This window comes from Eubalaena glacialis, chromosome 16 (assembly GCF_028564815.1).
Source record: "Eubalaena glacialis isolate mEubGla1 chromosome 16, mEubGla1.1.hap2.+ XY, whole genome shotgun sequence".
NCBI lineage: Eukaryota > Metazoa > Chordata > Mammalia > Artiodactyla > Balaenidae > Eubalaena > Eubalaena glacialis.
Genome location: NC_083731.1, coordinates 74,787,170 through 74,803,078, shown reverse-complemented (window position 1 = coordinate 74,803,078; position 15,909 = coordinate 74,787,170). Strand labels below are relative to the sequence as shown.

At 35.8% G+C, this 15,909-nt stretch overlaps 1 protein-coding gene across 1 annotated transcript in view; it reads right to left on the bottom strand.

Annotated features, from left to right (window-relative positions):
- The window catches only part of LOC133076672 (phosphatidylinositol 3,4,5-trisphosphate 3-phosphatase TPTE2-like), a 56,905-nt gene extending 42,326 nt beyond the window's left edge, over positions 1-14,579 (bottom strand). Inside the window, exons 1-7 of the mRNA XM_061171255.1 lie at positions 14,515-14,579; positions 7,562-7,612; positions 6,234-6,395; positions 4,484-4,603; positions 2,896-2,995; positions 2,692-2,755; positions 1,824-1,888 (exon numbers count right to left, since the gene is read on the bottom strand). Coding sequence (XP_061027238.1) covers positions 1,824-1,888; positions 2,692-2,755; positions 2,896-2,995; positions 4,484-4,603; positions 6,234-6,395; positions 7,562-7,612; positions 14,515-14,579 — 627 coding nt within the window. The remainder of the gene's footprint in view (positions 1-1,823; positions 1,889-2,691; positions 2,756-2,895; positions 2,996-4,483; positions 4,604-6,233; positions 6,396-7,561; positions 7,613-14,514) is intronic.
- Between the last annotated feature and the right edge of the window lie 1,330 nt (positions 14,580-15,909).

The following is a 15,909-nucleotide window of genomic DNA, read 5'->3' as shown; positions in this document are numbered from 1 at the left end:
AAGTCTGTTGAAATATCAGGTTAAACACGTTCTGAGACATCTGTTCAAACTAAAATTCTTTTGTATACTTTTGTGGTGCTTGAGAAAAAGACTTCACTATTTGTGAGAAAATGTGCTTTATCTTGGAAATTGTGTTCAAACATTAGCTTACTATTTTGTAGGATTGAATACGCTTATGAAGCTGATGTGAGACCATCTCAGAAGAACTGGGCAGATTCACAGAACTTTTGCTTGCTTTTCTGAACATTTGTGAATACTACACATTTCTTTCTAACATATTCTAGAGTATGCAAATGTCAATGGTATGAAACACAATTATACTGGAAAAATTAATAAATTAATGATGAACTTGAGCTAAATGACTGAAGGTCATATTCACAGATTAAAGTCATGCAAGCTGTACAACTTCCTGTCAAAATTACTGGCTGCCAAATTTATACTTGTTTCTTCAGATGTACCTTTTGATATTTAGAATTTTTAATTTTCTGTAAAGTAGACTTTTTAGAGTGTAATGTGTTTGCTGCCTTTGTGAAGCAATGTATAATTGTGTAATTTCTGTAAGTAAACTGAATGCTTGAGCTTTCAATCAGTATTCTAGAAGCAATAAATATTATTTTATACTATTTAGAAAGAACTACTGTACACCCAACAATATTGGATAAATCCCACAGTATTCATTTTAAGCATAAAAAGCTGGTCACAGAAGATGTAGTCTGATTCCATTTATGTGAAATTCAAGAAAAAGTAGAACTAATCTGTTGTGACACAAGTGAGAATAGTAATTACCTCCAGTGTGTTGGGGTATTGACTGAAAAAAAAGCAAGAAATGTTCTATATTTTGATAGGGGTGTTGGCTGTATATATACCTATATATAATTTTATCAAGATATACATGAGATTAGCGCAATTTACAGTAATTTTTATGCCTCAAAGTATAATTATATATACACATACTTATATATAGACATACACACATATACATACATAATTAGTTTTATTGAGATAGAACAAATACTGTAAATTGCACTAATATATACACACCCGCACACATATGCAAACTTCTTAAACAATGACTTTTAACTGGCATTTCATAGTAAGCATCATTTGATGTTTGAACTTTATTTAATCTACGGAACCTAAAGCAGTATGTATCCACTGTAATTTAGGATCTCAATCTAAGAATACACATTTTAGTTAAAGAATTGTCAATCTTCTTCCCTATGATAGACCATAAAAAACAGCCACAATTCACCACAATTCCTGCCTTCCAGAGATGGCATCTGTTGTCTGCTTGAATCTGAACTGGGTTTGTAGTTTGCTTGTCCAATAGAATGAGGTAGAAGCCACATTATACTAGTTGAAAGCCAGGGCCTCTGCATTCTTTTGCTTGATGCTAGTGAGGTCCTTGCCACTGCCTTATGTGAACAAGCCTGAGCTAGGCTGTTACAGAATGAGACATCACTTGGAGCCATCCAGCAATGCCATTTTATACTAGCCAACCCTCAGATGCCCAGTTGCTGCCCACAGATGCATGAGTTAGCTCTGCTGAAATTAGTTAAGCGTGTCCCTGATCAGTTAAGCCCAACTCAAATTCACAAACCACATTATCACGAGCAAAGTAAATGTTTGCTGTTATAAGTCATTTAAGTTTGCGGGTGATTCATCACAGAGCGAAAGCTAATTGACAGCAATCCATGATAATTTTTTACCTGAAGGAGTAAATTTTTAGGAGAACACTGTCATCTCTGGGCCAACATTATCGTACAATTCCAGAGTCTATGTTTACTGAGAAATGTGAGCAATTGTTAGATAAAAACTCTTACCTTAATGGGATTCCTATAGAAAGACTGCTTTCCAGAAGATGGGAATGACATGGCAATAATACGCTCTGGAAGTCAAAACAGTCACTATTAACAAATGTTATAGATGTGAAACAATATATGAGAACTCGACTTACATCTAATCAGACTGTTTTCATAGAAAAGAACTTTCAGGATTGAGACTGACAGGAAAAAAACTAACCCTAACCCTAACCCTAACCCTAACTAACCCTAGTTAGCTAACTAATCCAGTATTTAATATCCAATACTGGATATTAAAGTATCCACTATTTTGACCATTACATTCAGTGTTCCCAAGTCTCAACTGGTTCCAGCCTTATGCAACAGATTTGCGTTGACTTTTGTCTGGAGGGCCCCCTGTGGTGGGAATTTATTTCTTATTTAAACACCAAAGAAAAATGAGAGATCTGGGCTCCAGCAATGTTGGGAACTCCTAGGATGCTTTCCAGTGTTCCCCTGACTCAGAAACCCGAGACCAACAAAGCAATGACCTCATCTCTAGGGTTCTAGGAAGAGAACAGGTCTCTCTGAAATCCTTGGGACCAAGGATAACTACTAGAACTCAATAAATTCTAAACCAAACAAATGGAGTCAGCTGAAAATCCATTCAACTTCCTATACTATAAGCAAGTAGCCCTGAATTGAGATGAAAATTAAGATTTTTCCATTTTCAGGGTTAAATTCCAAATATGTCACAATATCATAGTGGCATATGTCTTCATGGATAAAAAATGCTTTGAAAGAACATGCCTCAGACAGGAAAAGAACAAAATTAGCATATAATTACTTACTCACACACAAGAAAAATGTGATGTTAATATAGGCAAATCAAGAGATAAACTTCACAAACCTGTAACGTAAGTGAGGTCTAAGTCAAATCCATCCTTCGTGTATCGCCGTTTGTTTCCTGAAACCTGAGGGTTTAAAACAGTCATTCATTTGTAAAACATAAATCAACATAAAAAAAGAACAATATATAGATATCTACAACCCTTGCCAGTATTTCCTGAAACACAAACATTTTTTCTGAATCAAACATATTTTGCCCACTTACCATCCTCCTGGTCAGCATTTCAAGATGTCTTTTTTGATGAGCCAGATGAAAAAGTCTTATCAGAATGATAAGTCGTAGAGGTCGTAAAATAATTGTCAATCTAACAATAAATTTAAAAGATTCATTTTTGCTTTAGAAACAGAGGATTTTGTCAGTATGGACTAAGTTTAGAGCAGTGGTTCTTAACCAGGGGCAATTTTGCACATGCCCCCCTGGCCCAAGCCTCCCACCCACCCCACCCACCCCGGGCATATTTGGCAATGTCCAGGGACATTTTTGGTTGTCACAACTGCCGGTGAGGGGCTGCTACTTGCATCTAGTGGGTAGAGGCCAGGGATGCTACTCAGAACCGATGCACAGGACAGCTCCCTTACTAAAAATCTATCTGGTCCAAAATATCAGTAGTGCTGGTGTTGAGAAACTCTGGTTTAAAGAAAAAGTCATATGGTAGACTCTCAGAATTTGTGGATTTAACTTCTGTGGTTTAAGACAAGCATTTTTCAATCTTTTTCCCATCAAAACAGAATTCTTATTCCCCTCTGTTACTCCTGTGAGTAACAGGGGTTCACTAGAGCTGTGAACACACATCAGGCAGGTAGCAGATGAATTACTTCCCAAGTGTGTCTCCTACCATCAGGAAGAAACATGATGGCAAAGAACTGATGGTTTGGGCTACTGCTTCTCTAGCTTGAGTGTGCATACTGATTCAGTAGGTCTAGAGTGGGCCCTGAGGTGTTTTTCTTCTTGTATTTCTGACAAGCTCTTCGGTGATGCTGAGGTTGCCTGTCTGAAGACCATACTGGTTTTGGTTATTTTCAAAAACTCCAAAAGCTTATCACATCAAGTTTTGTTGGGACCTGAGTGAAAGTCCTGAGAAGCTGGAGTGCAGGAAGCGGCAAGCTATCTGACTAAGGAATAAGCCTAGTGAGCCACCCAACAGCTACATCCTAGAACACTTCTGCTCTTCTTTTTCTCACTGCCACAGTAGAAAGAGGAGGAGAAAGAAAAAAAGCCATCGGTCTCTCATACACATTTTTGTTTGATCCCTAACAGTACTAACTTTGCCTCAGCTTTCATCACGTTAACTATACTGCAAAAATTCTACCTCTGTGTTTCTACCCATGTCACCTCGTTTTCTCTTCCATTTGTTCCTTTTTAGAGAATCATCATTGGAGTCACTCAAATTTTTCATCAACTCAAACCAGTACTCTCTTGGTTATAGGAAAAACCCAGGAATTTCACGTGTAAGAAATTTGTGGTTGAAGCGCAAGTGGGAATTTAGTGGGAATTTCAAAATGTAGAGAAGTTCAAGTTAGGACAAGAGGCAAGTCCCCAGTTTCTTCTTTGGGGGCACCATCTTCTTCATTCAACTAAAGGTACTCAGTGTGGACACCCTTCACTGGTCCCTAAACACCACCATCCTTTAGTTTCCGGATATGTGGAAATTTATCTCAACGTTTCATTTTCAAGCAGCTTATTTAGCACAGAATTAGCACATTCAGAGTTTAAAAGATTACACAGAATGAAAGCCACAAAGTATTTTTTAAGAAAGAAAAACTTTAAGAGAAGGGAAGCATATGTTTCTTACTCGGGGAAATCTTTAAGAACCTTAAAGTCATAGAAAATATAAGCGATATTGACCAGTAGAGTCACCACAATAATGGCAGCATCTAAGGAGTTAACTATATCAGAAAAATACGGTCGTACCCTGTAATAAAAAACAAAAAAATATATAAGTTTATGCTTCCCCAAAGAAGAGATAGGGATATTTTAAGAGCACAAATTATTTGACTCATCCCCCTTAAGATTTCTGGTTTGGGATTTCCCTGGTGGTCCAGAGGGTAAGACTCTGCGCTCCCGATGTAGGGAGCCCGGGTTAGATCCCTGGTCGGGGAACTACATCCCGCTTGCATGCTGCAACTAAGAGTCTGCATGCCGCAACTAAGAACCAGCGCAGCCAAAATAAATAAATATTTTTTTTAAAAAGGAATTCTGCTTTGATGAATGATTTAAAGTGCACTTACTAGACTAGATTAAGGAAAAAAATATTCATATTCATTTTATACTTATATAGGACAAAAGCATCAATATGGCAAGTATAACCATAAGTATAGTAAGAGGTATAACCAAACCATTGAACAAGAGGCAAGCATTGCCTTCATACAGGTGGGAGAGAGAGAGGGGATGGTGAGCCATGCTATCAGACAATGGAAGCTGAACATGTCACAGCCCTAGAGAAACGGGCTGTGAGAAGTGCATGAAAGGAGCTTGTGACAGCAAGACGGGTCCACTACTTTGGCCTGCAAACTCATCACCTGGTTTTCCACCCACAGTGGAATCCCAGTGACCTGGTGTGGCCTCCTCTGTGCAAAGCTGAACTTCCAGCCCCGGCACCTCCTCCTCAACACTAGCTCCTTCAGCCATGGGCACTGGGGCTCCGGGGAAAGCTTCTTCTAATCCTGGGGTAGCCCCTATAGGCTCTGACTAACCTGGGAGTGGGCAACTGTCCTTAGCTCAGAGGCATGAGGACAGAGATTCAGCCAGGAAGGAGACAAGCATGTTCCGAAATGCTCTGGATGAAGTGAGGCTGCGGAATTTAGTCCCTGACTCCACAGCAGTCCAGCTCCAAGGCTCCAGCTCCCTCCACCCACCTTCTCGGGGAGCCTGCAGCCAAGAAAATCAGCTGCTGCCTCACTACTAAGCCTCCCTGATGGGATTCAGCTCTCCCATAGAGCTTAACACAAGTTTTTGTTCATTTATTTTTAAATTTCTCATTTTTAAAAAAATTTTTTGGCCGTGCAGCTTGCAGGATCTTAGTTCCCCGACCAGGGATCGAACCCACGCCCCCTGCAGTGGAGGCATGGAGTCCTAACCATTGGACCACCAGGGAAGTACCACAAATTTTTATTTTAACTGAGGTAGGGTTTGCTTATGATCTATTATCTAGTATTTAATATACTGTCAGCTTTTATTTACATTGAACTCAATAAAAATATCAATATTTATACTTCACATACATATTCCTCTTAATAATGTGCATGTAGACATATTAGCTGCCTGGCCCCATTTTGCAAACTCTTTAAGCTTTACCTGTTGAAGGAACCATCTAGAATACATGGTTTGGAGACTAGAGTGCCAGTTGCAATAGTAATATTAAAGCTCAATCTGATAGAAATTGGGATTTGGATTGTTGTTTCTCTTGTGGAGTATGCCTTCGAGGAGAATTATTTTGATAAAGAGGGGCATATTTAGTTGGGTTGACCTGGTAATTACTTGGGATGCTTCTCATAGCAGTACGAAATAGTTCTATGTGCTTTTAAAAAATTAATCAAACTTACCCTTCTATAAATACTCGAAGAAAAACATCCATGAAAAAAAATAAAGCAATAGCTAAAGAAACTGAACGATATTCCAAAGGAATATACATCGTGCTATCAGAGACAACTATGTCTGTAATGATGAGGGACACATCCACAAAGATCAGCAAAATTCCAAATATTCTACAACAAACAAATAAATAAACCAAATAAGGATAAAGTGGTTTTCACCCCTATAGGTAGACTAACTTCAGCCCAATGATCTGATATCAAAATGTCATTATTTTGGGTTAAACTGTTCAGTGGTAGGAAGAACTGCTCTTAGAATCTGAACATAAATTACCCTGCTTTCACCCAATAGAAGCAGTTGTTAGGGAAATAAATTTCCCACTAAACCACTTCATGATATCATGCCGTTTTATATTAAGACACATCAGACCAACACTCCAAGACAGAATAGGCAAACTACATTAAAATTACATGTTTCCACTTGTAAACTCTTCTTAAAATTTAAGAATTTTAGAAGGGTCTTCTATCAATTTCCCACAATAAATTAAACCTCATTAATCTTGATATTTTTAAAGAATTTAGTAATAAAAACCAAGTGAAAGCATGACTAACATAAGCCCTTAAAAGACTACTTTGACCAGTAAAGCTTCTTATCAGTGAGATTATCAACAAATATAAGATTACATGGATGGTTCTGGCACAGTTCTGGGCACGTAAGAAGGAATTTAATTCCGTGAATACATACATAATTGAACTCTAAAGTAAATCCTAAGCCTTTTTCCTATATATGCTAAACACATTCTCTATAAGTTGATTATACTATTTGTATAATCTATGAAGATAAATTAATCTTAAAGCACTTTTCCACAATTGCAATGCAAATTAAAATATTATCAATTTAAAAGGAAGCAAGTACATTGTGTGAATCTGTAACATAGTATGAAATCTTACTATCATGTAGAGAAGAAAGATCTAAGTAAAATGTTTCCAGAATTAAGGAGTAATTCTAGGTGAATAAGGTATTTACTAAAACACTTTCCTTATAACTATAGAATTTTGAAATGCATGTTTCATTATTTTTACTTTTACAGGTAGGAAAAAACATGTTAATATGTTGCTATTAGACTTGGTACATGCCATTTCTTTGCAATTCTTAATGTTCAGCTTCAATTAAAATTCCAAGATAAATTAGATTGCATTAAATGGGGCACAAAGGTTATTTAGCGACATACTGACAGTGGAAATGCTTTTTTTTCCCTCCCAGATCCTTTGCCATTAAAAAATATTGATATTAAATGTAATACATACTTAATTACCTCCTTTTCTAGAGTCTCACATACCTGAAAGTGAAGGATGATACAATCAAGTACACAATTCTCTTAATCTTGCTGCTGCAAAAAGAAGTAAAAATAAAACTTCAGAGCTTTCAAGTGTATCAGATTTTTCCTAACATATAGTATGAATTTAACCAACAAAGGCCTTTATAAACATAATTTTTAAAGTCTCCAGAAGTTGCCTAACAAAATGCTTTTTACTAATAACTGTAAAAATTTCACCTCTTTTTTTTTTTTCTTTCCTATGTAGAATATATGTGAAAAAAACACTAACCTTTCCCTTGACTGTAAAGCCCTAATCCCAACTTAATGGTAAGATTAAGCTTGGGGTCATCAACTAAAGCAACAGAGCGTGGAGACAGAAGGGAATGGTAGAAGAGATGTGTGTTCCAGCTCTCCCATGAGTGAGCTGTGGGGTCCTGGGCAAGTCATCAAACTATGGCCAAACCTGTTCTACAACAATAGAATAAGGGACTTCAGGGAAGCTCTTGTCTTGTAATATTCATTTCTTGAAACAAGTCACCCCATGAATAAGACAGTTAAACATTAATGAGACTCACAGCTGGAGTGGGAAGCGCACTTTGGGGGTGAGGAATGTTAGTAAGATACATTTCAAAGGAGATACACCCTGGAGGCTGGGCTCCTTCCATTAGTAGTAGGAGGAGACGGTTTTATAGCGCCAGCAGTTGTGCCTTATTTTACCCTATGGCTGGAGACAAGGTAGTCATTGAGGAGCAATTTCTGGCCCTGCTGAAGCCTCCAACACGTGATCCAAATTCCACCCCAAGTGGGATTTGATCCCAAAGCAATGCTCACAGACTGTGCCCAAGACTGGAGAAGAGGGAGGATAGATGCCGAATAGAACTGGGGCACTGCCAAATGGAACGGGCCACAGATGGATACTGTTGGGCTAAGCTGAGCTATAAGATCTCCCCACCCCCTCTAATTTCTCCCTTCTCCATCTGCACCCACTACCTCTGCCCAGGCTTAGCGAGCAAAGGTTGATGTGGATGGGGAACTGATTGGCCAAAAGAGGTGAACCTCCCCCTGAGGTTGCCATTCTCTTAATACAAGCCCTTTCTGATCCCAGACAGATTATCAGATCTCTGGGTAGCAAAGAAATGTTACAACAAATCAGAACTTACTTGACAAAGTGAACTTACAGAACCATGCCCGATAGAATCACTGGGGCACAAAGGGATGGCTTGGGGTGGCTTTAGGCTCTACTATCACTTTCAGTGCCTCCCAAAACTACCCCAAGTAAATATAGAATTGAGATTTTTTTTAACAAAGAGTGTGCTATATAAATGCAGCTTCAAACAATGTGTGTGGAGTTTGCTGGGAAAGGACAGTAACTCAATAATTATACATTTAGAAAAAGTACTATTCATATTTGGGAGCAACAGACGTACACTCTCCAACACCCAGTGCGACCATGTAACCTTCCTAAAAATGATTACTCAGAGAAGTGCTTGAGCCAACTGAGCAAGGAATAAAAATGAAGAAGGCAAGAATAAGGAAGATGGCTTACAGAGAAAAGGTGTCAAGAAATAAAATCATAAAAATTCAGAACTAAGTCCAAATCATCACTGTTAATGTAGCGCGTGGAAATGTAAACAAATGATTCTAAAAGCAAAGATAAATAACAGAATTCTCGATAATAGTATGGATTTAAATTTGCAGGTTTTTTCCACATTAATTTAGGTTTCTCAGAAGAGAGAAGTAAAAGCATGTTGCATTTCTATCTTCCCAGGTACAAGTCCAGTTTTAAACTGGATATTGATGGAGAAACAAAGGTACAATTATGTTTTCTAAAAATAGGTTTATAACTTTCATATTATTAAAACTTGAATAAAAACAAATCAACTAATAGCATAATGTTAAAAAAATTTAAAGAAAAAATATCAAGGAAGTGTTTAATACAGAAAACAAAGTAAAATGATAGCAAATAAAACCGAACATACCTGAAAGGATAATAAATACAAACACGTTATTCTCATATCAAATACTGACAAATACTTTTAGATAAGTTTAAAAACTAAATGTATTATATGCTGTATACAAGAACAAAAACTAAATTAAAATGATAGTTTGAAAATAAAGAGATGGACAAAGATATCAGATGCAAATGTTAAATCTCAAAACATTAAAAGCTGTAATATTAATACCAAAGTTGAATTCAAAGCAAAAATATTAACTATGACCAAGACTTATTTTATACTGATAGAAGGTAGACTCTATAAGATACTATTAAGACCACATTGAACAGCGGTGGGATCTGCATTGGGGGCAGGTCCTATCTTTCCCATTGGACACTTATTTCTCTGCACAGATGGTGGAGGGAGGCATGTGGTCATACTCAAAGCACTAAAGGCACTGGGATGATTCTTTGGTTTTCCTACTCTCACTCCAGGGCTCTGGGTCCCCCCCACCAAACTATCCACAACAGACAAGGCTATATTCCTAGATTAAACTCAGGTTGAAGAGAGCAGAGTCAGGCTTTAGATCTGAGTCCAACCTAAGTTCGCTCATTAGGATTCTCTACTGGGACTTAGAGAGAAACCTCCAAAGTACCTAGGAGTGTCCTTTGCCCGGCTTGGTCCTCAGGGATATACTACCCTTTGGAGTAGGGTGTTGGTAGCAAGGATAAGATCTGAGTGTCCCTGGTCAAATACTGTCCATTTTTAAATATATATATATATTTAAAAACTGTATATATATATATATATATATATATATAGTTTCTATTGTGCAGAGAAAACCTATTTAAAGCATTTCTATGAAATTTTAAAAGAAATTTATCCTACAAGAAGATAAAAAAACTTTAATGGTACTCTAAAATATAAAAATTATTCAGACTACATTTTCTGACCACGATTTAATAAAACCAGTGAAGTGGGAGAGTACTAATATACAAGATATTTAATTGCATTTTATCACTACAGAAATTTTAAAGGTACCACATATGACAACGTAGATTAAATGGAGATATTGTTTGAAAGACACAAACTACTAAAATGTGCTCAAGAAAAAATAGATAACCTGAATAGTTTAAAAGGTAATATATCTTGTAGAGAAATTGAACTTGTAGTTTAAAACTTTCCAGCAACAACAAAAAAGTCCAAGCCCAAGTGACTTCACTGGAGAATTCTACTTAATTCGTCAAGGAAGATATAAATCTAAACAAACTCTTCCATAAAACAGAAGAATAGGGACTACTTCCAAACTCATTTTAGCAGATTAGCATTACCCTGATACCAAAACCAGTAAAGACATTACCTGACAAGAAAATTACCAATACCCCTCATAAATATAGATACAAAAATCCTTAACAAAACATTAATAAATTGAATCCAGCAGTATATATATATTTTAAATTTATGACCACTTGGTGTTTGTTCCAGGAATTCAAGGATGGTTCAACATTCTAAAAATAATGTAATTCTCCATGTCAATAAACTAAGGAAAATAAAACATATGATAATCTCAATAGAGGCAAAAAATTTTTTAAACAAAATTTAACTTCCATTTATGATAAAAACTTTCAGTGAACTAGGAAAAAAGGGAACTTCCTTAACCTGACAAGGGGCATTTACGCCTCCCCAAACCAAACAAACAAACAAAAAAACTTATGGCTGATATCAATCTTAATGGTGAGACTGAATGTTTTCTTCCAATGATTTTCTTGCAATGACTCTTCTATCAGAAACAAAAGGACAAAAATACACAAAACTTTGAGCAAGGTGATAAATAGAACCAGAAAATTGCCACTCTTTACCAAGATAGGTTTTTAAATACTTTATTATAGTATAAAGGTTAAAGGGAGAGAAAAAAAGAAAGCAGAAAAATAACTATAGCTGTCTATAGTTTGGTAACAAACTCACTAAACAAAAACGGGTAATTTGAGACTACAAAAACAAAAGGGGAAGAGGAAAAGGATGGAACTTATGTTTTTAAAAAATGTTTTAGTTCACTATAAATTATATCATAATGGGTGAAAAGCATGCTGAAATCAAAAGGCTAGAAAAATGATTAAATAAAATAGATTCTGGAAAGACCCAGTGTATAAAGACTCATAACATAATAGAGATGGATTTTAAAATCTTTGAACAAGATATAAATGTTGTCAATAATGGGTTCATTCATTCAACCAAACTCACTGAGTGCCTACTATGTGCCATGGCACTGTTTGAGGCACTGGAGATACAGCAGTTAAAAAAATGGACAAAATTTTCTTCCGTCATGATGTTTAAATTCTGTCTCATGCAGATCATAAATATAACAAATAAGTAAATAAGATAGTAAGTTATAAGGTGATAAATGCAATAAGGATCATTAAATTAGGGTAAGGACAATGGAGGGGGATGCAACTTTGATGCTGGGAAAACTAAGTAGTCACCTGGGAGAAAAGTAGACTCCTACATTTTATACCTTAATACAAAATAAATCCTGGGCAGATGTTTTATTTAAATGTAGAAAATATATTCAAAACATAGATGAATTTTAGTGAATATATTAAAATCTTAGGTAGAGAAAGACTTTCTGACACTAAAGGCATAAATCATAGAGAAAAGGACAGATGTGCTCAACTGTATGAGGATTATAAGCTTCTATATAGTGAAAAGCTAGGCAACCTGGGAAAAAATACTTGCCCTATCTATGATATAAAATGGATATATTTAACTTTTCTATCCAGTGGCAGTGATAAACACCCCAATTTTAAACGGGCAAAGGTAGTTTGCAAACAATGAAATACAAGTTCTATGGAAAAAAGTATAAACAAAAACAATGTCAAATGTGCATTAGAACAAACATATTTACTAACATTGAAAAGATGAGCAATGGCTAGCATGAAAGGGGAAGAAATGTACACTACATCTTGGTGTGGAAAGTATCAAAATCAATAGCCTCACAAACTTTCCTTTTGACACAGAATTTACACCTCTGAGAATTTTTATTATAAAGAAATAAAATATACAGAGGTTTGGTCTCAAAGTTATTCATCATTTTTTGTAATAAGTCACAGCTTGAATGTCCAGAAATATCTGACAATTTAAATGAATGACAATTTAAACATCTATACCATGAAATATTATACAGCTGTCAAAAGGAATGTTGCAAATTTAAAAATCAATAAAGTCAAATATAGGCAGAACTTCAGGCAACAATAAAAAATCTGAAATTAAAAAATATATAATGTTGTAAATGCAAATGTAAATGCATGGAAATATAGTCATGATATGTCACTAAGTAATAAGGTTATTTTTAAAACAATGTATGATACCATATCCATAAACAAAAAATGTATAAGCCTAAAGAACCTTGAAGGGCATCTATTAAACATTAGGAATGCCTATTAATGGGAGGATTTATTGCTTGTTTGTATTTTCTGATTTTCCTAATAGTGAAATTTTGTTGCTTTATTTTTGGTTTTAAGTATAAAATTTATTTATGGTGCTTTAGTTTTAAAATCACACTGAATAATATGTGTGTACATATTACTCCACATTTATTTTTAGTTTTCTATTATACTACACCCAGCACCCAGTAGATAGATATTGTAGATAGCATTATTACCAGTTTACAGATAAAAGACCTAAAATTTAAAGTATTTTAGTATTTTGCCAAGTGTCCAGTGCATATTAGATGCCAAAGCCAAGCACTGATTCCAGGTCTTACTCCAAATCTAATATCCAAATCTAATACCATCCCCTGGTCTGAAACACCAGTGTCTCTCACACAGGGACTATTGAAATGCCACCCAAATCTATACCATAAGCATTTGGAATTTAAAAAACAAAACTAAACTAACACTTTTTGTTTGTAAGAAGAAGGAAATGCTTGCCTTGCTCAGTCTATTCAAATTTTGCCCCCGCCCTGGGCAGCCTCATTGCAGAAAATATATAGTTAATATGCAGACATATCATTTAATTAAGTAGCAGAGTGAACTCTTCATTGATGGCCCTTGATGAAAAAACAGAAAATGGAAATTCATGGGTAATTTGAAGAACTATTTGTATTCATTAGTCGCCCCTTTATTTTTCATGTTGTTTTTGTCTAGACACCAACAGATTACAACAGTAACCAGTTCATTGCCTCTTTAGCAATACTCACTCCCCAACGTTAATTCAAGTTGGTGAATGGTTAAGTAACTGGCCAAGAGAGTAGCAGAAGAAAAATTGCATGAATAATTCTGCAGTCCAGACACGTGGGATTTTTTTTGAAGTACAATTGATTTACAATATTATATTAGTTTTGGGTGTACAACATAGTGATTCAATAATTTTATAGACTATATTCTATTTAAAGTTATTACAAAATAATAGCTATATTTCCCTGTGCTGTACAATATATCCTTGATGCTTATTTTATACATAGTAGTTTGGTGGAGGGAGAGTCAGACGTGTGTGATTTTAAGAATGTATCGTGTCCCTGTCATTGAGTACAGGTAAAAATGCCTTCAGATCAGTGCAATAGGAAGTACTCTCGTGAGTTTACTCAGAAACAAGTCAAAATTAATAAAATCCCAATGGACATTAAGAGGTCTTTAATCAGCAAAACATGTTTGCTTTTGCTCTCAGTCCCATTTGCTCATAGACAAAATCAACAAAACTAGGAATCAGAACATATCCAAGAAAAATGAGAAAGGAACACAAGTGAAGAGCAAGCAGCATTCTGCAATCCTCTGTTTAGAAAGAAACTTTGTAATAAAATTAGTCTCTACTAAGGATATTTTCATATTTTCAAACTAGAAGAACATTTACTTGTGAATATGTGGAAATATTTTTTCAAGTATGGTACTTACATGCAAATTCAAATAGAATCATTGTATACCCTCCCTCCCAAACATTTTGCTATCTTTCCATAGCTCTTTTTTTTCACCTCAGCATGAGCCCCATCTTCTAAAAGATAAGAAATCCATCAACAGCTCCCTCCCTCCGAACTTCAAACTGACTTACTAATGTGAATTGAGGAAGTCAATGTCTTCATCACCATCATCTATCTTGGACAGCTGTTCCATCATACTTTAACCGCCAACAAATGCAAAAATATATCATTAGAGATTTGCTACATGGAAGAGTGATGGGAAAAACTTATTTGAAGAAAAAGAATTCCTTAAATCTAAAGGAACCATGACTCAGCTCACTGGATGACTCAATCTTACAGAAAAAAATTTAGAATCATTGTCTAGAAAACTCTGTATTCCTATGGATACTTCCAAGACTGAATTTTGCAAATCTTTCTCTCTCTGTGTTTCTCCCTATGTCTCTGTCTCTGTGTCTGCTTCTCTCTCTCTGTCTCACTCTTTCTATAAAGATAGAGATTAATAATATATAGATAGCACTGATGCAAGTAAATTATATCAGCAGCCTTGGAAGGCACCATAATTAAAAGGCAAGATATATCAGAGTAGTCAAAGACCTTTGATGTCAATTTATTTGGGCCATTGTGAAGGATTAAAAATGTACATAGCACGAAATGACTTCACTTTTTTTGGCTGAAATTGGATACACTTGCTCTAGAACTTATAAACTGGTTGAACTCTAAAAAAATTATATCAATTAGTTATTTGGAACCTGGGTCCCTGCACCACCTACTTTTCACATATTATGGATATCTTGTTTTCTCCTTGAATAGGTTTCAAATAACTGCCTGAGACAAGGACTCCATAACTAATTGGATTTCACAAATCTTAATAGCCTCCCTTTTCCCCTCTTTCTATATTTATATCTCACCTTTCATCTCTGCCTCTCAATTCACATGAGTCAGGGCTAAAGGATTAAAATGTACATAGTAAGACTCCATGTGTCTTAAAGATTTATTTTTAAATGCAATTTAGCTATAATTACTCTGCAATTTATAATTTAGTTGCCCTAAAAATAACATTCTAATCAGTTATTTAAAACCTGGTATTTAATTTTTCTGTAGAAATGAACTTTATATATTGGTAATAAAAATCTTAGTCCTGTGGGAAAACGTAATCAAATTTATGTACATTTCTTTACTCCTGAACCTAATCCCCAAGTGTAACACCATTTTGTGATTAAATTTACTTCAAATTCAGCTTGAGTTTGTATGTACTCATCTCACTTGCCCTATAATTTTCTGCCTTCTCAAGTCCCTACACCACCTAGTAACCCTTCACGAATCATAGATGTCTTTCCTGCCCTTCAGACAGGGTCAAGACAAGGCAGGGTCTCCCTCCAATGTGATGGTGGGTTTGGGTTTGGGGCACCAGCCTCACATGGTGGCAGAGCTCTGGAAAGTGAGGGACACATCCAGGGTCTATCAGATCCATTTTTTTCTGCTGGGGGTTCCCCTCTGCTCTCTAGCCACTGAGACCTTCTCCTAAC